This window comes from Megascapheus bottae, chromosome 10 (genome assembly GCF_031878675.1).
Source record: "Megascapheus bottae isolate mThoBot1 chromosome 10, mThoBot2.hap1, whole genome shotgun sequence".
Lineage (NCBI taxonomy): Eukaryota > Metazoa > Chordata > Mammalia > Rodentia > Geomyidae > Megascapheus > Megascapheus bottae.
The window spans coordinates 31,298,066-31,325,638 of NC_143518.1; the positions used below are offsets into that span (position 1 = coordinate 31,298,066).

At 44.4% G+C, this 27,573-nt stretch overlaps 1 protein-coding gene across 1 annotated transcript in view; it reads right to left on the minus strand.

The window, feature by feature from the left end:
• Uck2 (uridine-cytidine kinase 2) overlaps window positions 1-20,631 on the minus strand; it is a 61,455-nt gene extending 40,824 nt beyond the window's left edge. Inside the window, exon 1 of the mRNA XM_090340547.1 lies at window positions 20,235-20,631. Coding sequence (XP_090196673.1) covers window positions 20,235-20,333 — 99 coding nt within the window. The 5' untranslated portion in view covers window positions 20,334-20,631. The remainder of the gene's footprint in view (window positions 1-20,234) is intronic.
• Window positions 20,632-27,573: the final 6,942 nt, after the last annotated feature.

The following is a 27,573-nucleotide window of genomic DNA, read 5'->3' on the forward strand; positions in this document are numbered from 1 at the left end:
GGAGTGGCATTTCTGCTGGCCTTAACTGAGACTGTGGTTCCAGGATCTTTGGCCATGCAGAAGCTGCTTCTTGCCCAAGAGAAGACCGGCATGGACTGAGACTCATCATGCAGCCTGGGCGCTCACACCATGGCAGAACTAGGAGTTGCATTTAACATCTGATGGGCAGGCCCTGTTTGACTTCGGGACTAAGAGATGTTGGAAAGGTTAAGTCCAGCGGGTGTGCTGGATAGGCAGATTAGGATTAGGCAAGTTAGCACAAGAAGATAGGAACTAGAATATAGTGTTGTCAACTCTGCTAAGCTATGTTAAATCAATCAACTATGTTGCATCATATTATCTGCCTACTGGTGAATTACTTCGCCTGCTCACCACACTATGACATACAAACCCTCAGCTTAATTTTAATTATGTTCTGAAATCTATGTGCCAGTGATTGTATATAGAGATTACCTTCTTGAATACTTGTTTGTTACACATATATACATTTTTTGTGTTGCTGTGTGGCCCAGAATGGCCTCCCCACAAGTTGAGACCCTCCTGCCCCATGGACACACATGCCCAATGAGGTTAATCTTCTGAAGAAACAGTGGTGTTAGATTTTGAGATAGATAAGTGAGCTCAGGGCTTGGGCGCTGTCCCTGAGCTTCTTATGCTCAAGAATAGCACTCTACCACATGAGCCACAGCGTCACTTTCTGCTTTTTCTGTTTATATAGCACTGAGGAATTGAACCCAGGGCTTCATGCATGCTAGGCAAGCACTCTATCACTAAGCCACGTTCCCAGCCCCATGAGACTCTTATCTCCAAAAATATACTCCCAATAGGCTAGAAATGGTGCTGTGGCTCAAGTCATATAGAGTGCTAGCTTTGAACACAGAGACAGTGTGTAGGCCCTGAGTTCAAGACCAAGAACTTGGGCGGGGGGTGGATTTCTGACTACATTCTTCCTTAAGACGTTGACAGTATTAACAAACCAGAGGCAAAACTCAGCACCTGAGGACATAAAGGAACAAGTCACCAAAAAACCTCAGACCACAATGCATGACAACCGTTAACTCCTCAGGATACAAGGCCAATCCACAACATTCCAACTCAGATTAGTAGTTAACGTGTTCGTGAGGATATAAACAGTACATGTCAATTTAACCATAACTTTGTATAATTGCATCAGAAGGGGACAGCCACTGGTGGAGTAAGGAAATGCCAGTAAAACCAGTAAAAATAGAAAAAGTAGAGAAGTCCCACAGAGATTTTTGGCATTTCTGTGTGAATTCTGGGGCTTAAAATCAGAGATTCAAGTTGTCTTGTGGTTTTCTTCTATCATGACTGGCACTCTATTGTTTAAGCCATCCCTCTACTTTCAGAGCTTTTCACTGCCTAAGGATTAGAATCAAAGATTTGTCTGCCTGGTCCAGCTTGGAATCAAGATTCTCAGATCTCAGCTTCCTGATTATGGAGATGTGAGTCATGTAGGTTCTATTTTGTATTTTGTTGTTGCTGCTTTATTTATTGGGATTTGGGGGGGGGGGGGAGGTTGTGATTTTTTTGTTTTTGTTTCTGTTTTTGCCAGTTCTGGGGCTGAACTCAGAGCCTGGGCTCTATTCCTGAGCTTCTTTTGCTCAAGGCTAGCACTCTACCAATTTGAGCTACATCTCCACTTTGGGCTTTTGGTAGTTATAGACTTCCCTGTCTATGTTGGCTCTGAACCTGGATTCTCAGATCTCAGCCTCCTGAGCTGCTAGGATTACAAACCTAACACATCAGTGCCTGGCAACAGTGAACTGTTTTGAAAATAAAAAAATGAGCCATAAGCCAGGCATCAGTAGCTCACACCTATAATCCTTGCTACTCAGGAGGCTAAAATCTGAGGATCAAGGTTTAAAGCCAGCAGGAAAGTCCTGTCAGACTCTAACATTCAATAAACTAACTACTCAGAAATATTACAAAGAGGCACTGTGGACCAAGTAGTAGAACACTAGCCTTGAGCACAAAGAGGCTCAGGGACTGCACTCAGGCCCAGAGTTCAAGCCCAAGAATAGGCAAAAAATAAAAATAAATAAGAAGTGAGCCAAGAGACCCTCACCAAAGGCCAAAGTGATGGGACCATGTGACCTTAAACTTTCAGCTCCTGTTGGTAGAAACTAAATAAACCCCTTTTCTTTAAACACTGCCTAACCTCTTGTATTTTGTTCTAACCATGAAAAATACTCCAAGTCAGTCGGTAAACGGATGTCCTGGATGTCCCAAATTCCAATGGTTTATTCTCAATTATCCAGGAACATTAACTTTCTTCACAGGAGCTATCATCTTTTAATAACAATGAACAGAATCTGGATGGGCACAGCCACCTGCAGGAACATTTCTCCCAGAATATTAACTGATGAGACTAAAATGTTTCCCAAATCTCAAGAAGACTGACACTTATTAGCTCATGTAAAGACAAGCTCAGATCCATCTAATTGTCACACTCAGGATAATGTCACATCTCAAGGGACATGTTCACACAGGAGTCAAGGAGGGAAAAATATATGTTCTGAGGAGGTTGTATTCTATCCCTGAATGCTGATAGCTCATGCCTGGAATCCAAGCTACACTGGAAGATGAGATCTGAGGATTCCCTCAGAGCCAGTCCCAGCAGAGAAGTCTACGGGACTCTCATTTCCAGTAAACTACTCAGAAAAAGCTCCAAGTAGTGCGGTGGCTCAAATGGTAGAGCTCTAGCCTTGAGCCAAAGAGGCTCAGGTCCAGTGCCCAAGCCTAGTTGTCAAGCCTGAGGACTGGCCAAAAAAAAAAAGTATCCTATCTGACTAGGTATGGTAGTACACACCTGTAGTTCATCTATGGGGCAATATGGCCCCAGGCCCTGCAGGTACAGCACAGCAAGCACACAGGCCCAAGTCAGCTCCCACTGTTGCTAAGCAGAGCAGGATGAGTTGTCTGAACTCCAGAGTCAGGCTGCTTGGGCTTCCATTCCAGTCCCACTCTTCAATGGCTGGCTGTGGTCCTTGGGGAAGTTTGCCTTGTCCTTGCCTGTGTTGCAGTCTCATATGGAAAATGGGGCTAATCACATAAATCTCACCTCCTGGAGAGAGCCAAGGAGGTAACACTTGTACAACATAACAACTATACCTAGCAAGTGCTTAGTGCTCAGAAAATTGCCTGCTATTAGTAGCAGGGACATTAAAGACAGAAAGCAAGCAAAAGCAACAAACACAAGCATACCCAATCTGGGGTAGTATTAGTGATACAAGGAAAACAAAGTAAAGGAAAGAGTGATAAAAGCTACCCAGATACTATTATTTACGTCCAGCCTGAGTTACTTTTGAGTAAGGAGAAACAATGTGGCAAAATGAGATCAAAGCTCTTCTAATGGACTAAAAAGGCATGTGAACACCTCAAACCCTGTGAGCCAGCAACTGCCTCAAACTCAAAAATCTGCTCAACAGAAAAGTAAAGGTCTTTGCTATGACACAAAATTTATTTGAAAGCTGACTTTTCCCAGAGCTACAGACCTCAAATGATAGAATATGGAGGAAAAGGAAGACCCAGACACACTTATGTGGCCCATTCCAAAATGACAGGGCATGGGGGACCAGACTCGACATACTTGTTCAAGTACTTCTCAGCATCTATTACGTTCTCGGCCTCAAAGATGGAGATGAAAGGCAGTGCCCTGAAATCCCACAGCCTATTGGGAAGACAAACAACACAGGGTGGTAGAGGAAGCAACACCTAAGATGGGAATACCAAGATGACTGCCAGTAGACTGTCAGATGTTCCAAATGGAAGAGACAGCCAATGCAGGCTTTGCAGGGTAAGCCGAAGACAGCAGATGAAAGGGAAGGAGAAGCAGAGGCAAAGGCAGAAGGCTGAGCTGAGATCGGGGGACTAAATAAAAGTAGCTGCACCCAATAAGAAAGGGCACATGTATCATACAAGTGACTGGCAGGAGAGAGGATAGGGAGACTAAACCTCATGGCTGAGTTGGAAAGAAATGCTGGTAGCAAGGCTCAAGGCAAACAAGAGCCACTGAAGAATTCTTCAGGTGGGATAGCAATAACCAGAGCTGCAATCATTCCAACAACAATGTAGACAAAGTTCTGGAGGAGGTCCAGGTGGAGAGTTGCGAAAGCAACCATTCACGCTCCCTAGGCAGTAAGTGAGGGATCAAAGGTAAAGAAGTGAAGACGAGTCCAAGAGAAATTAGAAAGAAGGAATAGAATGAAAGCCTCAGCTGACTGGATGGATGTGGAGAGGTGAAAGCATAAGAGAATGACAATGGACTGTTAGGTACATATCCTGTGGTGGAGGGGTAAAGAGAAATGCATAGTATGCGGTAGAGTCTATGGGTGAAGAACAAGGTACAGCTAGGAATCAAGAATCTACTTCTGAACAAATGTGCTTGGGGGAAAGAGGTTACTGGTGTCTGAGTAAATGAAAAAGAGCTCAAGCAGACCAGAAAATCACTAACAAATGATAACAAAGAAGAGGCAAGTAGAAAGCTAGCGAGCCAGAAGCTGGGTAAATGTGGCCTAGTGGTAGAATGCTTGACTAGCATGCATAAAGCCCTGGGTTCGATTCCTCAGTACCACATAAACAGAAAAGGCTGGGAGTAGCACTGTGGCTCAAGTGGTAAAGTATTAGCTTTCATCAAAAGAAGCTCACGGGCTGGGAGTTTGCACCAAGACCCAGGTTTGATGCCTCGGTACCACATACATAGAAAAGCTGGAAGCTGTGGCTCAAGTGGTAGAGCTCTGGCCTTGAGGAAAACTCAAGAACAATGCTCATGCCCTGAGTTCAAGCCCTAGGACTAGCCCCCCCCCCCCATAAAAAAGAGAGGAGAAAGAGGTGAATAAGGAGGAAGAAATCAAATGCTGCTGCCACCATCATCAAAGAGGTGGCTGGGAAGGAATGGTGAGAGGCAAGAAGTCAAAATCAGACAGCTAAAAATGATAAATCCAAGCAGAGTTTCCCAGGTGAATAGCACTGTCAAACGTTACACAGGAAGGTGACATGAAGAATGGACAGCTTTAACAGAATTTGCAGACTGAGTGGTTATTGTGATTCTAAGCAAGATAAAGTTCAGCATAGCTACTCATGCTCTCCAGCTCCTCTTGACCTACTGGAGCACTGACTGACTAGACCACTTACTAGACACTCATCACACTGTCAACAATCGTGCCGAAGTGTTCTCCAGGCGAGAAGCAGGGAACATAAAACATATCTCATATCCCAACATTATGGAATCTCCACGTTGAAGGAGCAAGAAGCCAACCTTGACACAAGGGGGACAGTGCTCCTGAAGACCAAGAAAGGATGGACTGTAGCCCAGCTCAGCAGACACTTAAGAACACACTGAATTACCTGTGAGACAGGTAATATACTCTGCATGGAGGTGAGTCAGATCTACATACAGACACTCCTCTAATGTACCTCAGCATCCCAGGCCCTCCCACAACATCTGGGTCCCTCACACCTGTAATCCTAGAGACTTAGGAAGTGAGATCTGAGAATTACGATTCAAAATGTGTATTTTATGCTACAAATTTATAGTAAAAAATCTACTTTTAAAAAATTTAAAGGACCAGGAATGTGGCCTAGTGGTAGAGTGATCACCTAGCATGCACAAAGCCCTGGGTTTGATTTCTTGGTATCACATACATAGAAAAAGCCAGAAGTGATGTTGTGGCTCAGGTGTCCTTGGGAAAGCCCAAGGACAGGGCTCAGCCCAAGTTCCAGCCCCAGAAATGATGACAGAGAGAAAGAGAAAGAGAGAGAAAACTTAAAAGTTAATTCTAGGGACCGGGAGTTTGGCCTAGTGGTTAAAGGGCTTGCCTAGCATGCATGAAGACCCGGGTTCAATTCCTCGGTACCACATACATAGAAAAAAGCCGGAAGTGGTGCTGAGGCTCAAGTGGTAGAGCTCTAGCCTTGAGAAAGCCCAAGGACAGTGCTCGGGCCCTGAGCTCAAGCCCAGGACTGGAAAAAAAAAAAAAAAAAAAAAAGTTAATTCTAGAAAAGAGTACCTAACCTAAGACTCGGTGCTTGTCAGCAAAGACGAAAAGCCACATCTTAAGTGATTGCCATCCCATTACACAATGATAAGCCTAATTAGTGTCCTTATCCCTGTCAATGTTCCATTCCCAGGCATCCACCACGGGGCTGTGCCTATTAAAAGGATGGTCAGACTGACGAAAGGCAGATGGGAGTCTACTATTTGAGAGAACTCCCACACAACACTGACCACAATTAATTGCAAAGGATTATGTTCATGAAAACTGCTAAGAGCACTAGCAATAGCAGATTCTGCCCACTGTAGAAGTGTGGCTACATATATGTTTGCACACACATTTTCATTTTGTCCTAACTACTCTCAAAGGAGACACTATCTCTGGCTCACAGATGCGGGAGGGGGGTGGAACGAAGCAGACTAGAGGTGGTAGAGCAACCAACAGCTCAGTCCACTAAGCAGGTGAGGCCTGCCTCATTCACAAAGCATTTTCCAAACAAGCAAATGATTCTGAACTCTAACTGCAAGTAGACTCATCATAAAGCCTTAGATCTGCCTAACTAAACAGCCAACCCCACCAGACCCAGCAAAGGTAGTCCTGTAGTAGGAGTGCTTCCTGGAGGACATCTGTATAACCCAGGCTTTCCCACTGTAAGCATGGACGTATCTCCTCCTCCCCTCTCCTCCAAAATACAACACTAAGCCAGTGCTTTACTCAAGGCTGAGGTAAAGTCAGACAAGGAAGGCTTGCTCTCCCTGATACAAGAACTTTCATTGCCTAGCTAGTTCAAATACTGCCACTCCATATTCTGCTTCTGCTCTCAAATGTTTGCTTGTTTTACAAGAGTTGAAGGGTCATGTAGGCACTAGCAATTCAAAACAGCTTGTCTGAGTCAGGTGCTGGTGGTTGAGATCTCAGAACTGAAGTTCAAAGCCAAACAAGGCAGAATATGTCTGTAAGACTCATATCTGCAGTTAACCACCAGAAAACTAGAAGTTGTGCTGTGGCTCAAAGTGGTAGAATGCTAGCCTTGAATAAAAGAAGTTTAGAGACAGTGCCTAGGCCCTGAGTTCAAGCCCCGGGATGGGGGCGGGGAGGAACCAGCTTGTATTAAAGCTGCAATTTAAAGCTGCAATAGAAAAACCCAACAGGTTAGCAGATGAACTTCATAGAAAACTGCAAGGCCTGAGCCAGTTTCCTCACTGAAGAAGTACAGATCAAGTTCCCTCAGATAACACAAAGAAGCACAGCCAATGAGATGGGCCAGTTACCCCACCCCTACTTTAATACATGCCACACTTCTCCCAACACACCTGCTAAGCCACACAGCCAACTCCTGAGCCACACAGCTAGACCAAGTGCTACTCCAGTACTTGCCCAGAGTTTTAAGCTCCAGTCAAAACTACACATTCAGTGGGGTGGGAAATCTAAGTTCCTCATAATTTACACAGGGTTTTCATTAAAAAAAAAAAAAAAAAAAAAAAGAGCCAGGCACCAGTGGCTCACACCTGTAATCCCAGCTACTCAGGAAGCTGGGATCTGAAGATCATGGTTCAAAGTTAGCCAGGGCACGAAAGTCCAAGAGACTCTTATCTCCAATTAACTACCAGAAAATGAAGTAGTGCTGTGGCTCAAGTGGTAGAGCACAGGGACAGCATCCAGGCCCAGAGTTCAAGCTCAACGAACAACCAAAAACAACAACAACAACAAAAACAGTATTTTAAATAATTCTTAACACAAGCTTTTAAGACTTATAATTACATATCTTCCTTCTGGATGGAAGAACAGTAGTAATCAAATAGAATAATACAAAATGACATAAAGTTTTGTAAGGTGTGTATGACATGTCTTTTTGAAATCTTCAATTTTGTCCTGTTCCCCAGAAACACAGGAAACTCAACAAGATTAAAAAAAAAAAAAAACAAACACTATCAGACTAGGTGCTAGTGACTCACATCTATAAATACTAGCTACACAGGAGGCTGAGATCTGAGGATCATAGTTCAAAGCCAGCCTGGGCAGGAAAGTCCATGACACATTTACCTCCAATTGCACACCAAAAAAGCCAGAAGTAGAGCTGTAGTTCAGGTGGTAGTGCACTAGCCTTGCTCCAAAGAAGCTCAGAGACAGTACCTAGGCCCTAAATTCAAGTTCCAGGACTGGCACAAAAAAAGAAAGAAAGAAAGAAAGAAAGAAAGAAAGAAAGAAAGAAAGAAAGAAAGAAAGAAAGAAAGAAAGAAGCTAAGGGGAACAGCACTCAATCCCTGAGTTCAAACCCTACTACTAGGGTACGCACACACACATATGCACGCATACATATATACACACACACACACACACACACACACACACACACACACACAGCCTTCCAGGCTACCACAGCATAACTGCTTAACACCCTCCCAATTTCAAAAGGTGATTGTATTTTAATTTTTTTATTTTTTTGACTGTCCTAGAGCTGGAACTTAGGGATGCTGTCTCAGAGCTTCCTTTGCTCAAGGCTAGTACTCTATCACTTGAGCCACAGCACTGCTTCCCGAATAAAATCCAGGACTTCATGCATGTTAGGCAAGCACCCTACCACTATGCCACATACCCAGGCCTGGAGGTGATTTTCTGTCTTTCCTAAGATACCAGGGTATCTCCTGGTGCCTGTATTTGCTAAAGATTTAGTCCATATTAACAACCCTTAACCAAACAGATACAATCTGGTTTAAAAAAACAAAAACAAAAAACAGGGCCAGGAGCATAGCCTACTAGTGGTAGAGTGCTTGCCTCGCACGCACGAAGGGTCTGATTCCTTGGTACCACATATACAGAAAAAGCCAGAAGTGGTACTGTGGTTCAAGTGGCAGAGTACTAACCTTGGGCAAAAAGTGTCCAAGGACAGTGCCCAGTCCCTGAGTTCAAGTGCTAGGCCTGGCAAAAAAAAATAAATTTAAATTTAAATTTAAATTAAAACAAACAAAAAAACCCAGAGTTGGCCAGGCATGATGGCGCATGCCTGTAATCCTAGCTACTCAGGAGGCTGAGATCTAAAGATTGAGATTCAAAGCCAGCCCAGACCAAAAAAAAAAAAAGGAGTCCCACAACCAATAAAAGAAAAAAAAAAGTTGTTTAAAGTCCTTATCCAGCTGATTATATATGTATATATATTATACATACATATACACATACATGTGTGTGTGTGTGTGTGTGTGGTTTTTTTGTTGTTGTTGTTGTTGGAGTCATGGGGCTTGAACTCTGGGCCTGGACACTGTCCCTGAACTATTCAGCTCAAGGCTATTGCCCTACAGCCCCACTTCCCATTTTCTAATGATTAACTGGAGATAAGAGTCTCACAGTCTTTAGTGCCTGGCCTAGCTTTGAACCCCAATCCTTACGTCTCAGCCTCCTGAGTAGCTAGGTTTACAGGTGTGAGCCACTGTGCCTGGCTTAAATGTGTTTTAAATGAGTCATTAAACAAATATCTAAGCTATCAAGTAAGTACACTTACACCAAGTTCTGAGATCAACAATGGACCAGCCAGCCCTTTTGGACCAGAAGGAAAAAAAAAGGGAACACAGATATGAACAGTAAAAGGACAGCTATTCAAATCTCCCAACAATGCCAAAGGCTGAAAACTGAGCAAAAATACCATGCATACTTTGGGCATTTGCTTACCAGATAGTCCAGCATCTGCTCTCTGTGCTTTTACACAAGATGGAGACATGAGAACACTCTAAACCATACTGAACTAACTGTTAATATTGGCAGTAACTGAGATTACCATGTTCACATTACCTGTTTCATCTACAGGAAGCCATATCCTGGGTAAAACTTAACAGTCAGCACAAAGATGTCATGTGTAGGACTTTTGCAATCACATTCTCTTTTTTGAAGACAGTCTCACATCATAATCCTCATTCCTTAGTCTCTCAGGGGCTGAGATTACACGTGTACACTACCACACCAAAGACTTTGGCTTTCATGAGAAGTAAAATAGGAAGGCACAGCTACGTTTTCAATAAAACAGAGCGGAGATGTAATCCAACTGCCATTTTGATAGGTTTCACTCTATGACTGCTATGATGAGATTAGAATATATAAGAACAAAGATAGCTGAGGAGGGAGAGAGAGGAAGAAGGGGGCTGTATAAGGAAGAATGGAGAGAGGGAGAAAGAGAGGAAGGTTGGGGTATTCTTACTATGAGTCAATGAAGGTGGAAGAAAACTCAATTAGATTGAGGCTATGTTGTAAAGGTAAGGAATCTAAAATCCCCTAAGGGATTTAATGCAAACCAAAGACTATAGTAGTCACCTGTGAAGGAGTATGCAGAGTAAATGCAGAACAAAGCATTGAACACGTTCAAGTTCCTAGAATTTGTGGAGTTTGTGGAAGACATACACAGAAACATTGTTATTGAAAATGGTTTTAGACCATGAGCTACCTTCAACAACTAAATGACTGATCCCCTGATCTCTAAGAGCTTAGCCTGGAGAAGGCAAACTAAACAAGCACAGCAGAAAGGGAAAGAACTGGGACTGGGGATGTGGCTTAATGGTAGAGTGCTTGCCTGGCATGCAAGAAGCTCTGGGTTTGATTTCTCTGTACCACACAAGCAGAAAAAGGCAGAAGTGGGCTAGCCTTGAGCAAAAGAAGCTCAGAGAGAATGCCCAAATCCTGAGTTCAAGCCCCAGGACTGGTGAAAAAAAAAAAAAGAAAGGAAAAGAAAGACAAGGAAAGAACTCTGGAACTGAATCTGTTCAGGATGCTTCAGTTACACAGAAGGAAACCCCAAGCTGGGCAGGGAAGGCTTCCCACAACTAGCCAGGAAGGACAGGAAAAAGCATAAAAGGAAACAGTATCGGGGTTACCTAGGTGAGAAAAAAAAAATCACTGAAAACAAAGATTCCACTTAGGAGAGATTGAGATCTGAGGATACTGTTTCAAAGCCAGTCTGAACAGGAAAGTCCAGGAAGCCCTTATCTCCAATTAATCAAAATGCTAGAAGTGGAGGTGTGGCTCAAACTGTAGAGTACTAGACTTGAGCCAAGTTCAAGACAGATCCACAGCTGAGTTCAGGGCCCAGGACTGGCACCGAAAAAAAAAAAAAAAACCACAGCAATGAACAACATTCCCAAAGGGCTACACACACAAACAAAAGGACCAATTAAAGCCACAAAATAGGAAAAAATACTGTTGGTCACCTGCTCTCTAAAGTACAGAATAAAATGGTTAACTGTGTAAGCACTCACAGAAACAATCAAAACACATTTTGTGCAGTTTTAAAAAGAGCAAATAAGTGGACTTAAAAAAATAGTTATTAGGCTGGACATGGTAGCTCATGCCTGTAATCCTAGCTACTCAGGAGGCTAGGAGATCTGAGGATCATGATTCAAAGCCAGCTGGGGCACTAAAGTCCTCGAGACTCTTATCTCCAATAAACCACTAGAAAACTGGAAGTGGCGCTGTGACTCAAGGGCTAGGGCAGTAGCCTTGAACTGAAGAGCTCAGAGACAACACCCAGGCCCAGAGTTCAAGTCCCATGACTGACCAAAAAAATAAATAAATAAAATAATAAAGAGCGGCAGTTTGGCCTAGTGATAGAGTGCTTGCCTAGCATGCACAAAGACCCCTAGCATGCACAAAGACCCGGATTCAATTCCCCCATATCTCATACATAGAAAAAGCCAAAAGTGGTGCGGTGGCTCAAGTAGTAGAGCTCTAGCCTGGAGAAGCACAAGGATAGTATTCCCTGCCCTGGCAATTAATTAATTAAATAGTCACTAAAAAAAAAACGCTACCAGGTAGGGAAACGTGGCTTAGTGGTAAAGGGTTGGCCTAGCATACATGAAGCCCTGGATTTGATTCCTCAGTACCACATAAACAGAAAAAGCTGGAAGTGGTGACCTAAGTGGTAGAGGGGTAGCCTTAAGCAAAAGAAGCTCAGGTACATTGCCCAGGACCTGAGTTCAAGCCCCAGGACTGGCAAATAAAAAAAAAAATTAATAAAAGTGTTATGGCTGGGAACTGTAGCTTACACTAATCCTAGCTACTCAAGGAAGCTTGACATTGTTCGAGAAGTAACGTACCCATTATGTAACTGTAACCCCTCTATCCACTGCCCCAACAATAAAATAAAATTAAAGAAGAAGAAGAAGAAGCAGCAGCAGCAGCAGCAGCTTGAGATAATGAGGCTTGCAGTTCAAGACCAAGGCCAGCCCGGTCTTCTTTTTTTTTTCTTTTTTCTTTCTTTTTTTTTCTTTGGGGGGAGCGGGGAGGTAGGGGAAGCTTGAACTTTCAAGACCTGAGCTCTACCACTTGAGCCACAGCTCCACTTTCAGCTTTTTTTGTGTGATTAATTGGAACTAAGAATCTCATGAACTCTCTCCTGCCTGGGCTGTCTTCTAACTGTGATCCTGAGATCTCAGCCACCTGAGTAAATAGGATTTCAGGCTGAATGAACAAGAGCCAGCACACAGCTCCTCAGACTCTTATCTCTAGTTAACCACCAGAAAACTAGAAGTGGTACTGAGGCTCAAAATGGTAGAGCACTAGCAAAGAAGCTCAGGGACAGCTCCCGAGCCCTGAGTTCAAGCCCCACAACCAACCAAGAAAACAAAAAACAGGGGCCAGGAGTTTAGCCTAGTGGTAGAGTGCTTGCCTAGCATGCACAAAGACCCGGATTCGATTCCTCGATACCAACATACATAAAAAAAGCTGGAAGTGATGCTGTGGCTCAAGTGGTAGAAAATTAGGCCTTGAGGGAGTTTGGCCTAGTGGTAGAGTGCTTGCCTAGCATGCACAAAGACCCGGGTTCGATTCCGTGGTACCATGTACTTAGAAAAAGCCAGAAGTGGTGCTGAGGCTCAAGTGGTAGAGTTCTAGCCTTGAGAAAAATCCAAGGACAGTGCTCAGACCCTGAGCTCAAGCCCAGGACTGGCAAAAAAAAAAAAAAAAAAAAAGAAAGAAAATTAGGCCTTGAGAAAGCCCAAGGATAGTACTTAGGCCCTGAGTTCAAGACCCAGAACTAGCAAAACAACAACAACAAAAAAAAATGTCAGCCACTATCTGTTTAAATTTATTTTCAGATGTTTTGTAATGTGGTCAAAAGAAGTATAATTTCTAACTCTCTTAAACATACTTTTACTCGTACATATAGTTTTCTAACCTATTTTTAAAATAGTCCCAGTGACATTTCAAAGGATTTTGAATCTACTATCATCATTGATACAGGGAAGAAAATAAAAACTTCTAAAGAAAAAACTGTGCTGGCAGATTTCTAACAAAAGCCACTGCATACTTGGGGGGTGGGAACATGATCTGGTAAGCCAGGGGAATGATTTTGTTCTACTTGGATCTTTTTATGGGATAACTTTTTCAAATATGTCATTAAATCAAAACCCAAGACCTGACTTAACTTAGACCCAAACATTTAGCCTTACAACACCAAGAATTCATCTAAGAATCACCAAATATTACACATGATTTTTCAAAATAAAACATTTGAATCACAAACAATACATTAATAAGAGCCAAACTGGGGCCGGGAATTTGGCCTAGTGGTTAAAGTGCTTGCCTAGCATGCATGAAGACCTGGGTTCGATTCCTCGGTACCACATACATAGAAAAAAGCCAGAAGTGGTGCTGAGGCTCAAGTGGTAGAGCTCTAGCCTTGAGAAAGTCCAAGGACAGTGCTCAAGCCCTGAGCTCAAGCCCAGGACTGGCAAAAAAAAAAAAAAAAAAATAAGAGCCAAACTGGTTTATATTTTTGAAGAAATCATTTTTCTAAATGTTTTTCTTATGTTCAGCCTTTCCTAATCCTTGTTTTTTTTTAATTTCATGATAGATGGGTTATGCATACTTCAAAAAAAAATCAGACATAGATCTAGATGGAGACATTAAATGCTTTAATGATAAATTGGCTTAATGATAAAAGCAAAAACAGCTCAAAGGAAAAGTATACATATTTTGAGAATGTAAGCATACTCTCAAACTTGCCTTTCTATTGATTTTTTTCTTTTTTCTTTCTTTTTTTGGTCAGTCTGGGACTTAAACTCAGGGCCTCAGCACTGTCCCTGAGCTGCTTCTGCTTAAGGTTAGCGCTCCACAATGCCTCTTCCAGCCTTTTTCTGTTATTATGGTACCGAAGAATGGAACCCAGGGCTTCATTCATGCTAAGCATGCACTCTACCACTAGGCCACCAACCCCCTTTCTATTGATTTTTAAAACCATGGGCCAGAACAATAGAAATAGGAGCCATCAAAGAGTTTCCTAGCAAAAAAAGGTCAGGTCTTCAGTAGAGGACTTGACAAGGACAATCTGTCTGCCTGCATCATAGAACCTTATAAAAGCAAGACTCAACAGAGAAATAGCATCAAGCCTAAGACCCAAACCAAGCAAATGCTGTACAGTGAGTAAGGCGACCAGACAAGGAGAGTGAGCATCAGAAACCACTCCAAAGACATCCAAACAAGGAACAAAGAAACAGACTCTGAAGTGAGTGAGGCAGCCAGGAAGAGGAATGACCAGAGGCTGGGAGAGCAGGACCTGCAGCAGCTGCTTCCTCCCACCAGGGGCTGTGCTAGGCGTGGCCCAGTAGTGACACAGTGAACTAGACAGAACAGCAGTGCGGACATCCTTGGACAGGGGAAAGTAATGTGACCTTCCAAGCAGCGGGAGGGGATGGCATAAACGGCAAGGCGGAGACTAGTGAGAGGAGGGCAGCAGGGACAGATCACACCAGACCCTCCAAGTCAAGGCAGCAATTTGAAGTGATGGAAAATATACAGTGCCTGCTTGGAAAAACAGAGCTCAAGGACCAAATCAGTCCCCGGTTTCTGGGAGCACCCGATAGGAGGGTAGAGAATATGCAATCTAGCCAGGTGGCTGGGCTACTGAGGTTCCAGGAACAGGGCAGTGGAGGCCAAGGTGACGTGGTCCAGAGCACATGCTGAAGCACTCCAGAAGCAGCTGCTGACTCACAGTCAAGCTGAAGGAGGCGAGGTGACAACACACACCTCTGAGGGGATGGCAATATCTCCTGGTGCTGCATTACTCATCCACAAACCCATCTCCCTAAAAATACCTACCAGGATTGGTCCCTGATTGCTGAATGCTCTAAACAGGCACTGATTTAGAAAGAAAAGTCTAAGGCTGGGCAACCGTGGCTCATGCCTGTAATCCTACCTACTCCGAAGGCTGAGCAGCTAAGGATCATGGTTCAAAGCCAGCCTGGGCAAGAAAGTCCATGAGATTTTTATCTCCAGGACTGACTCCCTGCCCCGCCCCGCCCGGAAAAGACACACCTGGTAGAAAAGACACATCTGGTACACTGTGCTGAATGAATTGGGGTTGTTTTATTTGCTTTCATTTGTGCTGGTATTGGGGCTGGAATAAAGGGCCTGGGAGCTAACCTCTAGTTCCCTCCCCACTCAAAGCTGGTAGTTGTATCACTTGAGCCACATCTCCACTTTCTTGGCTTTTTAGTAGTTAATTGGAGATAATCTTGCAGACTTTTAAGGCTAGCTTTAAACTGCTATCCTCAAACAGCCTCTGGATAAGTTCTTTTGTTTGGTTTTTGCCAGTCCAGGGTTTGAACTCAGGGCCTGGGTATTATCCTTGAGCTTCTTTTGCTCAAAACTAGCACACTATCCCTTGAGCCACAGTGCCACTTCTGGCCTTTTCTGTCTTTGTGGTACTTAAGAATTGAACCTAGGGCTTTATTTAAGCTTGGCAAGTGTTCTACTCACTAAGCCACATTCCGAGCTCCCTATTAAGTTTTTGTTTTTGGGTTTTTTTTATCTATATACTTGCTAACAGGTGGGGGGGGGGAGAATTATCCCCAAGACAAGAAGTGGCTTTGTGAAGAAAGAAGTGGACTCCATTATTGTCATAAGTGGCCTAGGGCAAGAGCAAAAGTCAAAAGGAAAAGAGGGAATGGCACCTAAATGTCATGGATATACATGCAAGCAAAGTTAACACTTATGAGTGCTGGGGCATTTTATTAACCTCCTGTACTGTTACTTCGCCCAAACCGGCCCTGAATTCCAGATCCTCCCGACTCTACCACTCAAATAGCTGAGATTAAAGGCCTGAACCATCATCTTGACTGAGAATCTCTTGTGATGTAGGTCAGAATAATTTATTCAATCCATTACAATGTCAGGGTCAATGTCAGGGTTCATTTTCTGTCTCTTTGTTTCTGCATCTATCCACTATCTTTATTTCTCTATCTCTCTTGTGTAGGACTTCAAACTTCATGCTAGGCAAGTGAACTACCAAGAAGTTATATTCCTAGTCCTAGCCCTTTTTTTTTTCTTTTTTGTAGGCGAGGGGGTTTGAACTCAAGGCCTGGGCACTCTTCCTGAGCTTTTCTGCTTAGGACTAGTGCTCTTACCACTTTGAGCTACCATTCTAAGTTTTCAGTGGCTAATAAGAGATAATAAAAGTCTCACACCTTCCTGCCAGGGCTAATTTTGAATTCCGATCCTCAAATCTCAGCCTCCCGAGAAGCCAGGGTTACAGGTGTGGGCCACCTGCACCCAGCCCCAGCCCATTTTAAAATGAATTTTAATAATGATTTGCAGTATCAGCCTAGCCAAGTTTACACGAAAGCACTAATTCATCTTCATATACAAAATGAACTTAAAATGTGCTGATACATGGAGCTGTAGCCAATATTCCTGCCTCCTACAACCAAACTATCTGAGCAGCCACAACACTGAAACAAATTATAGCAACATAGAAAAAGGCCTCTGACCCCCTCAAGGAAACTACTCTTTCCCACAAAGAGGATCAAAGGATGGGGAGTTAAGGACCTGCAAACCTCAATATTCATTCACAACTATTTCCAAGTCCACAAAAAGAAAGAAAGAGGGGGGGGGGAGAAAAGAAAGACAAAAGAAAAAAATAAGAACTCTGTGTTATGGCCTTTGGTCTTAGTTCTTGAACCAACAGGAGTAAAGGGAAAAGCACTGGCCTAGTCCTAGCTCAGCCACTGCATGAATTGAATACTTTATTAATTCAGGCCTCATTTTTCTCCTCTCCAAGTGATGACACTGCACATGTGAGCCCTTTGGTGAGACCTCCAGCAATACCAAAAAACAAAATTAAAAAATAGTGAGCTGAATGTGGCTCAGTGATAGAATCTTTGCCTTGCATACAATGAAAATGTGGGTTCAATTTCTCAGTACCACACAAACAGAAAAATCCACACGTGGCACTGTGGCTCAAGTAGTAGAATGCTAGCTAACCTTGAGCAAAAGAAGCTCAGGGACAGTGCCCAAGAGTTGGGTTCAAGCTCCAGGACTGGCCAAAAAACAAAAAAAGTGGTGCTAAGACTGTTGTAGTTTAAGTTGGGAGTCTGACCTAATGGTAGAGTGCTCACTTAGCATGCACGGAAGATCAGGGTTCAATTCCTTGGTACCACATACACAGTAAAAGGCCCCGAGTTCAAGCCCTGGACTTGGCAAAAAGAAAAAAGACTATTGTACTTCAGAAGCTAAGATTCTTTCTAGCTCTAAAACTGTCAGGTACGTGTGTTAACAATGCTCTTAACCTGTCTTATTCCAAATTCCTTTAACCAGCACACTATCCACCTGCCTTCCTCCCAGGCCCTCGAGCATCACTATCACAGGAGGTAGTGTATTCATGCTGACCACCAAAGAAAGGGAAACACAGTCTTCCAGTTCCTCAGCAGAAAGGTACTGAGGCCAGAATAATAAAATAAAAAAAAAAATAATTGCAGCCAAATGACTACAAGTTGGAACTTAAGGCATTTAATGCTCCTTAAAACTATGTTCTGGAGCTGGGAATGTGGCTTAATTGGAGAGTGCTTATTTGATTCTTCAGTACCACATACATAGAAAAAGCCTGAAGAATAGCACTGTGGCTCAAGTGGTAGAGTGCCTAGGACTGGGAACAAAAACAAAAAACACTGATCTGTTGTTTTGGGGTCTTGCCTGTCCTGGGGCTTGAACTCAGGGCCTGGGCACTGTCCCTAAGCTTTTTTTTCCCCTCAAAGCTAGTACTCTACTTGAGCTACTACTAGAGAGCTCTAGTTCAGACTTTTTGGTAATTAATTGGAGATAAGAGTCTCACAAACTTCCTGTCCAGACTGGCTTTGAACGAAAAACCTCAGAGACTTCTGAGTAGCTAGGGTTACAGACCCGTGAGTGACAGGCACCAAGCTTTGTTTTGCTTTTTAGATGAGATCTTCTAGAATGTAAAATAGGCCAGCCTAGAACTTGCCCTGGTGGGCCTGAAACTCCTGATTCTGGAGCCTCAGCTTCCTTAGTACCAGGATTAAGAAATTAAGTACACTCACAGGAGGCTATGAGTGTGTATAAAACTTTTAAATGGTAACAAACCATATCATATTACCAAAATGTACAGCATGATTTGAGTCTGCATGCAAACCAACACTTCTTTTGTTGGGAGTCCCCTGCTGCTTTTTGTTATAAGAATTAGCTACTACCATAAGGGCTCAAAGTGACCACCCATTCAAGTACCCAAGTAATACTCAAAATGGATACTCATTACCAACTGACCACAGATGGACAGGAATAAAGAGGTGGAGCAATTTCACCTTTTTTCTTTTTGTCTCGCTTTTCCTGTCTATGGTGACTAAATTATTTGAATTATCAAGTTCACTGTTTCCAAATGCTCCACTCCCCTTTTCCCCCAGACGGGCTAGACTTGTACACCAGGCCTAGAGCTGGGAATACAGCCATGAAGAAAAAAAGGTCTCCATACAACAAGAATGTGTTATGCAAACAGGTCAGAAATAATTCTTAAAAAAAAAAAGTAAAGTTTCCTAGAAGAACACCTAGTTTTGCTCTGAATTATTATAACTAGTAGTAAAGAACGCATTCCAAAACTTACTTTAAAAAAAAAAAGATCAAATGGAACATAAATGGAAGCTAGGAATGAGATTTAACTTAATCCCGAAAGGAGGTCCACAGCGCCAACCATCGCCGACTGGGGCCCACGGTGCCAAAGTAGTCCAGGCGTGGAGGGGAAAATATAAAAGCAAAATGGAGGAGGGGCCCACGGTGGAGTCAGCCAGGGAGCCCAAACCTCGTGGCTCGCTTCTCATGGCGCCAACCAGCCTTCCTACTCCGCGTTTCCCAGCCCTGGAGACATCATTGCGCCTCCCCAGCGCAGCAGCACGCAGCGCCCCGCTCCCACTGGCTCCCCTCGTGGAGCCCGAGCTCCGGGTCAACTTGGAGGCTTCTAAACCAAAGGGGAAATGAGGACCCACATCTCAAAAAAAAAAAAAAAAAAAAAAAAGACAGGACAGTAAAAGAATCATCTGGGGAGGGGCTCCACCCTTCACCTGCAGGGGAATAAATAAAAATTAAAAAAAAAATAATCCCGAGATGAAGATAGAGCGTCCCTTCTGGCCTCGTTGATTTAAAACAAAGAGGTTCCTGGGAGAGTCCCACGCGGGGACCCCTTTCCTCCGATCCAAGACGCGTTAAGGCGCGGACGCCGAAGAGCACCGAGCCAGTACAACTTTCTCCTGGAAGCCAACCCCATTTCCTCTTTCAATCATAAAAGATTAGAAGCTCCAACGATCGACTCGTAAGTGTCACCGCACCTAGTAGGGAGTGGGATGGGGGCGGGGGGCTCTGGTTTTTACCCCGGAAAGCCCTGCAATCCCCAGATGGGCTCCCCTTGCCCGAGGACGCCGCCTCGCGCGTTCCCGCCACCCTCGCCAACCCTCTGGGGTCAGGCATTCAGGCTCGCTCCGCCCTTGGCCAGCCGGGCTGCGCAGCGGAGAGAGCCGATCGGGTCGAGGCCGAGAGAAGGGGCGCACGGGGGTGTGGGAGGCGCTTGTGGGGAGGTGGGAGAAGACCGAGTAGAGAGGCTTCCAACACTGGACTTGCAAAACAGCAAAGCATCCGCTTTTGCTGCCCATCCCCCACAGGACCTTGGCCACGAGTTCCTAGCCGCCGGGAGCGCGCCGGCCCTGCGATCGCGGCCAGGTACCCCTCCGGGACCCTCCACGGCCCAGGTCTCCGTTCGCCGACCCCTACCCACCCAGCCACCCACCCTGGGCCTCCCCCCCGCCCCCATCCTGCGGCGGCCCCAGAGCCAGGACACGGCGGCGTGAGCCGAGGCGCGCGCGCCACGCGGTGGCTGCTGCAACTGACACGGCCCGCGGCCACATGCGCCGCCGCGGGGCCCGGGCCGGGGAGGAGGGAAAGGAGGGGAGCGCGGCCCGGCCGTACCTTGCCGCTGGCCGTGCCCCCGCTGACGCCGATCAGGAAGGGTTCCCCGCCGTTGGGCTGCTGGTGGTTCTGAAGGGTCTGCTCGCTGTCCCCGGCCATGGCTCGCGCCGCCCCTTGTCTCCCGCTGCCTGTGCGAACGGACGGACGGGCGCACACGCTCCTCGGGTCCCCGGCTCCTCGGCTCCCCGGTTCCCCGGTTCCCGGGCTCCCCGGCTCCCTGCCCGCGTCTGCGTCGGGGTTCCCTCTGCTTCCCGCAAGCAGCCGCTGGGCGATGCGGAGGTCGAAGTGGCGGCAAGTGCTGCCGACCGCCCCGCTCGGAGCTGGGGAGATGAGTTGGCTTTCCCGGAGGAGCTGACAGCCTTCTGGTGCCCTCGGCGGCCGGCGAGGTTTACATCCCCCCCAGGGCGAGGGCAGCGTGATGCTGCGCCTCCAATCCGGGCGGGCAGCGCGCTGCTATTCGCCGACGAGTCAGGCCCCAGCCTCCGCCCCGCCCGGGCCCCGCCGCCGCCGCCGCCGCCGCCGCCGCCCACCGCCCGAGGTCTCTGGGAAAGGTGTGAACCGGGCTCGGCGCACCCCACCCGCCCGCCCGCTTAACCCTTTCCCAGACGCCCTCCGGCGGACCCTGGCTGGAAACAACCAACAGGCCGGTTCGGTGTGTGAAGCGTGGTTTGTTGCCACCTATTTCGGAAGGGATTAAAAAGCGAGAAGGGACTCATCAGCAGATTTTATAATATGGAGGAGAAGCAAAATTAGCACAAGCTGGAAAGATTGAAATGAAATCAAGACCTAGTGTCATTTAACCCCCTTACCCAGCCCCCCACACACAATTATTTTTTTTAATTGTCTTTTCAGAAAATGAAATTCTCCTACCCCACCCCCATACTCCAGATGCCGCCGCCGGGTTAGACACTTCCCGTCTAGGAAACCCCCCAAGTGCCATTCTCTTTCGCAGGCCTGTCCTCTCCAACATGACTCCCCAGAAAAGGATGGCTTTAGGAGCTTATTCTGAGGTGCCTTCCCACGCCACAAGAACTCCAGTCCGCAATAATTAAGTTCTTTAGCCATGCCATTTTGATCCGTTGGTATCTTTCATTGAACTGGTTTTTCAGAGATTGGCAATTAGTCACTTGGTTGGGAAAGCAACCCCCAACACTAAGACCAGCCTCAACCTGTGAAGCCTGATTTCTGCCTCACACCAGGGCCTTGGGTACTACTCTCTATCTAAGTGCTCCTCTAGGTTAAGTTCTAATAATGATGGCAATTCCAGGTGTAAAGTTTTGGAATACTGAATAACATCTGTACCCTATACTGTATTAGGATTTGAAGAGAAAGTCTCCTTAAAAAATGAAGTGGAAAGGGAAGTTTGGCTGGGCACACTTGAAAAAAAAAAAAAAAAGGTGGAACTTGACTGAACTGCTTAACTAGTTCCGGCTCTGTTCCTATGAACTTGGCACCAATAGCACTGAATGGATGAAGCTTAAGTCAATAGTATCCCTCTTTAAAATGTACTAAATTGTATTAAATTATTTTCATTAAAGAAAATTAAGAGCATCTGGGAACATAGACTTTCTGTTTTGGAGTATTTTATGTCACTGAAGGAGCTTGGAGAGCCAAGCCTGCAGAGTTGGCTGCCCGGTATCCAAAGGCAGACATTAGGGAAAGATTTGCTATGGGTCACTTTACCAAACAGCTGCAGAGTTCAGTTCCTGGAGTCAGTCTGCCTCTTCTCCTAAAATTCATTTCCATCAATAGACCTAATAGTCGTCTACTCCTCAAGAACTTCTGTGGAACTTTTTCTTCCTTGTTTCTGTTTTTGTTTTTGCTTTTGCGAGTCTCATAGTAGCCTAGACTGACCTGAAATTCAAAATACTCCTGCCTCTGGCTACAAAATGATAGAATTAAAGGCATGTACTACTGCCTCTGGATTCTTGCAGAACTCTTTATAGCTCAGTTATAAAACTTTCCACAATTAGGAATTGGATGTTTGTATGCTTGGAGAAAAGATTAAGGAATTACCATGTTCTCTCTGAACTTTCCCAAATCTCCTTTCTTGTTATTTCTTTTTCTTTTTCTTTTTTTTTAATGGGTCATGGGGCTTGAACTCTGGACCTGGGTGCTGTTCCTGAGCTCTTCAGTTCAAGGCTACCACCTGACCCTTAAGCCACAACCCCACTTCCTATTTTCTAGTGGTTAATTGGAGTCTCTCATTCTTTAGTGCCTGGGCTGGCTTTGAACTGTGATTCCTAGATGTTAGCCTCCTGAGTAGCTAGGATTACAGGTGTGAGGCACACAGCACGTGGTTTAAGACTTTTTTCTATAATATTTGAACACATCCTGGGTGCTGGTAACTCATACCTGTAATCCTAGCCACTCAGGAGGTTGGTATCTGAGGGCTGTGGTTCAAAGCTAGCCCAGGCATGAAAGTCCATTAGACTCTTATCTCCAGTTAACCACCACTGTGGCTCAAAGTGGTGGAGCATTGCTAGCCTGGAACTGAAGAGCTCAGGGACAGTGCCCAGGCACAAAGTTCAAGCCCCACAATCGACTAAAAAAATTTCTTTGCCAGTCCTGGGGCTTGAACTCAGGGCCTAAGCACTGTCCTTAGGATTTCTCAAGGCTAGGGCTCTAGCACTTGAGCCACAGCACCACTTCTGGCTTTTTCTATGTATGTGGTACCAAAGAATTGAACCCAGGGTTTCGTGCATGCTAGGCAAGCACTCTACCAATAGGCCAAACTCAACAAATAGGTTCGGGCATGGCTATCTTACAGTAAATAATATACCCCAGTAACTAACATTGCTTTATCAAGTACGAAGTCATACATCTCTCCCTATGACTATCATACTTGTCACATACTGATGGTTCAGCCTATGATCCTAGCTGTTCAGGAAATCAAGGATCATTGTTCAAAGCTAGCCTAGGCAGGTAAGTCCGTGAGATCTTATCTCCAATTTAACACTGAAAAGCTAGAAGTAGAGTTGTGGTTCCAGTGATAGAGCACAAGCCTTGAGTGAAAAAGCTAAGGAGAGTAATGAGGCCTTTACTTCTAGGCCTGATGCTAGCATACATTTTTTTTAAATTTCTCATAGGACCTCTTTGTTCTTTGGCTTATTCTGAGCTGATTTAAACATCTCTGCCCTTTTGTCCTAATTAACAAATCACCAGATCAAAAAAAAAAAAAGTCACCAAAACATAGAAGAGTGTGTGGCACAAGGCAGTATCCAGTACACATTTCTTGGCTCATTTCTGCATGCCCAAAGCCCACTAAGAATGATAAGCAACCAGGGAGAATTCAATATGTAACTATTGAGTATATGAAAGATCAAATGAACAAGTATGTAAAAAGATTCCAGGCGGCCTGGAGTTTGGCCTAGTGGTAGAGTGCTTGCCTGGCATTCACAAAGAGCTGGGTTCAATTCCTCAGTACCACATACATAAAAAAAAGCTGGAAGTAGTGTTCTGGCTCAAGTGGTAGAGATCTAGCCTTGAGAAAGCCCAAGGACAGAGATCAGGCCATGAGCTCAAGCCCAGGACTGGCAAAAGAAGAAGAAGAAGAAGAAGAAGAAGAAGAAGAAGAAGAAGAAGAAGAAGAAGAAGAAGAGGAGGAGGAGGAGGAGGAGGAGGAGGAGGAGGAGGAGGAGGAGGAAGGAGGAGGAGGAGGAGGAGGAGGAGGAGGAGGAGGAAGAGGAGGAGGAGGAAGAGGAGGAGGAGGAAGAGGAAGGAAAGAAAGAAAGAAAAAAGAAAGAAGCAGCAGCCGCCAACAAGCCAGCATTATACAGTATGGAAGGTAAAGTGTTGTTCCCTTGATTGTAACTGTATGGTGACTACTTTCATTTCTGGATGTTTCGCTCATCTGGCTGGTATGGTTTGGATGTGTTTTGTCCCCACTAAAACTCATCTTGACAATTCCTGACATAACATTGTTGAGAAGTCATAGGCTCATAGGACACTTAATAGGAAGATGAGATCATGGAACTGGATCCTCACGAAGACATTCATGTAGAACCTCTCAAAGTGAGTGGATTATGGGGAGTGTGGGTCCTTAGCTCTCTTCTGCCTCCTCTCAGACAATATTTCTCTTCCACATGCATCTGCATCATAAGATATCTGCACCCTACGTTGTGATGAAATGGAAAGTTGGACACCGTGCTTGAGAACAGTCCTTTTTCTCAGTGCTTCCTTTTCACTTTTATTCCAGCCCAATTGTGGGTTTGTTTTGTTTTCTTCCTCCTCCTCCTCCTCTTCTTCTTCTTCTTCTTCTTCTTCTTCTTCTTCTTCTTCTTCTTCTTCTTCTTCTTCTTCTTTTGCAATTAACTAGCTGATATTAAACAGGAATTTTTTTCTTCCCAGTCCTGATGAATGAACTCAGGAATTGGGCACTTTCACTGAGCTTTTGCTCAAAGCTAGCTCTATACCTTTTTGAGCCATGGCGCCACTTCCGGTTTTTTCTCTTTGTGTAGTATTGAGAAATCAAACCCAGAGCTTCACGCATGCTAGGCAAACAGTCTACCATTAAGCCACATTCTCAGCCCACAAACAGGAATTTCTTTGTTACATTTCTACATGTTTATAATGTCTTCCATTCAATTTCTTCCCGTCTGTTACTTTCCCTGTTCCCTTCCTGGTTTCCCCAAAACAATTCAAGCAAGTTTCATTGTTCTGTTTTCATAGTAGCAAATCTAATTTGATCATATTCAATCTTTATCTTCTTTTTTAGCTTGTCTCCCTCCTACTATTACTCCTCCCAGTTTATTTCTCTTTCCTCACTCCCATCCCTGTTCTATGAGCAGTTTTCACTAAGGTTCTGTGCACTGTTTTCATCTATACTTGCTATGTATTTCTTTGTCCCCTTCCCCTCCTAAGTGATTCCTTTGTTTGATTCATGTTCTAAGTGTTATAAATATGCTGCCCAAGAACCACTGGAGTCACAACAGATATGAAAATAATTGTCTCAGCAAGGCAAATTTTACTTCTGCGCAGAGGGAGCATTGTCAGCCAACAATCTGGCAAGCAAGCACACAGAACAGGCAGTCTGCTCAGATATTTATTCCTAACACAGCAGGCCCTGCCCCTCTACTCACATTGGTTGAGCTCATTTTCACAATCTGAATAGCTAGCTTGAAAAGGACCAAATGTATTTACATAGGTGACTTTGAAATAAGATTAAATTCACAAGTAATCTCAAAATATACCCACATCCTTTGCTATTTCTTCAACAGTAGGGTGTGTCCTAATTCCATCTGGAAAAGGACAACTTTACATTTTACAAATTCTTTCTTATCCCCAAGCAGTTTTCCATTTTCTTAGCAAGGGCCAAAGCCACCAAGCCAAAGCAGGAATCTTTCAGGATTACACTTTGATAGAAAAGATAGTTTTTCTCACATATTTTTATTCATGAAAGTAATCATGTATATGGATATGGACATGGGTGTAGATATCCATAAATATTCATTATGTCTTTGATGTTTAATTTCCACATATGAGTGAAAACACGAGTGTGTGTGTGTGTGTATGTGTGTGTGTGTGTGTGTGTGTGCACGCGCTGGTACTGGGGCTTGAACTTAGCAGGGACCTGCCTGGGTATTGTCCTTTACTTAAGCCACAGCTCCACTTCCAGCTTTTTGTTTCATTTTGTATGTAGTTGGAGATAAAGAATTTCTCTGCCCAGGCTGGCTCAGATCTCAGCCTCCTGAGTAGCTAGAATCATAGGCTTGAACTACAAGCATCTTGAGATACTTGGGTCTTTGAGTTTGACTTGTCTCACTCAATATGATGTACTTCATTTGCATCCATTTTTCTGCGAATTACATGACTTTTTTTCTTTCTGTAATATTCCATAGTACATATATATGGTATATATGTGTATATATATGCATGTATATAAATATCTATCATATCTTCATCTGTTGTTTTTGTTTTGTTTTGGTGCAATTTGGTTTGGTTTTTACCTTGTGCTGGGGATTGAACCCAGGGCCTTACACATTCTAGGTGAACTCTCTTAAGACTTGAACCATTATAAAATCGGTGGGTGGGGTAGCTATAGTCAAAGTGACAGAGGTATACCACTGTACTCAGCTATTGGTTGAGATAGGCTATCACAATCATTTTCCTGTTATCCTCCAACAACCATCTTCCTGATGTTCAACCACTGGAATAGCTGGAATTATTAGCATGTCAGCAGTGCCCAGCTGAACTTACTAAGCTAACTCACTATAATCTCCTGTCCCTTGTTTAATACCGATTATAATAGTCACCTCTGTGCATGAGCTAATATCCATGGAAATGCTTGCAAAAGTATCAAAAGCTAGACAGGTATCATTGGCTCACACCTATAGTCCTAGCTGCTCAGGAGGCTGAGATTGATAACTGAGATTCAAAGCCAGCCTAGGCAAGAAAGTCTCTGGGATTCTTTTCTTTTTTTTTTTTTTTGCCAGTCCTGGGCTTGAGCTCAGGGTCTGAGCACTGTCCTTGGACTTTCTCAAGGCTAGAACTCTACCACTTGAGCCTCAGCACCACTTCCAGCTTTTTCTATATATGTGGTACCAAGGAATGGAACCCGGGTCTTCATGCATGCTAGGCAAGCACTTTAACCACTAGGCCAAGTTCTGGCCCGCCTCTGAGATTCTTATTTCCAACTAACCACCAAGAAGCAGAAAGTAGAGCTGTGGCTCAAGTGAGTGATGGAGAACTAGCCTTCAATGAAAACTAACAAAAACAAATCTAAGAGACATCATCATTTAGGCCCTGAATTGAAGCCTCAGTACTAGTGTACATATACACAAAAAGCTTTCTATATAAAGATAAGGCATAGTTGGCAGATGACATCTAACTGCACTCTGCACTTCCTGGCTTCAGTTTGCTCCTTTTCTTTCCCTTCTTTAGCTCTAGGGCTGGCTTACTTACACGGTAGTTACTCATGTCTGTTTAAATTATTAAGACTATCTCAGCACCAGTGACCTCAGCAAAGACTCACATCTCCACTGTCTGCAGAGCAAAGCAAACTGCTATTCCCTGTGCTGTGTCATCCTCTCTTGGGAACCTGGTCACCAAATCCCAGAGCTAGGGATGCTCAAGTCACATCGGAGCTACTGCAGCAATTACACAGCAGATTCTGAATTAAGTGATTCTGAACTGGCTTTCTTCTTCTTCTTCCACTAATTGAGCTGCTTCTTCTTCCTTTTTTCCCCAAGACATTTTCTTGGTGTTTGTTATCATTCTCTTTGTTATCTTTATACAGTTGTGAGTGTGATCAGGTTCTGGCCTTTTAACATTGGGAGATGCAGTCAGAATAAATATGCAACTGCAGCTGTATCCAAGGAACAAGAAAGGACATTGCCCC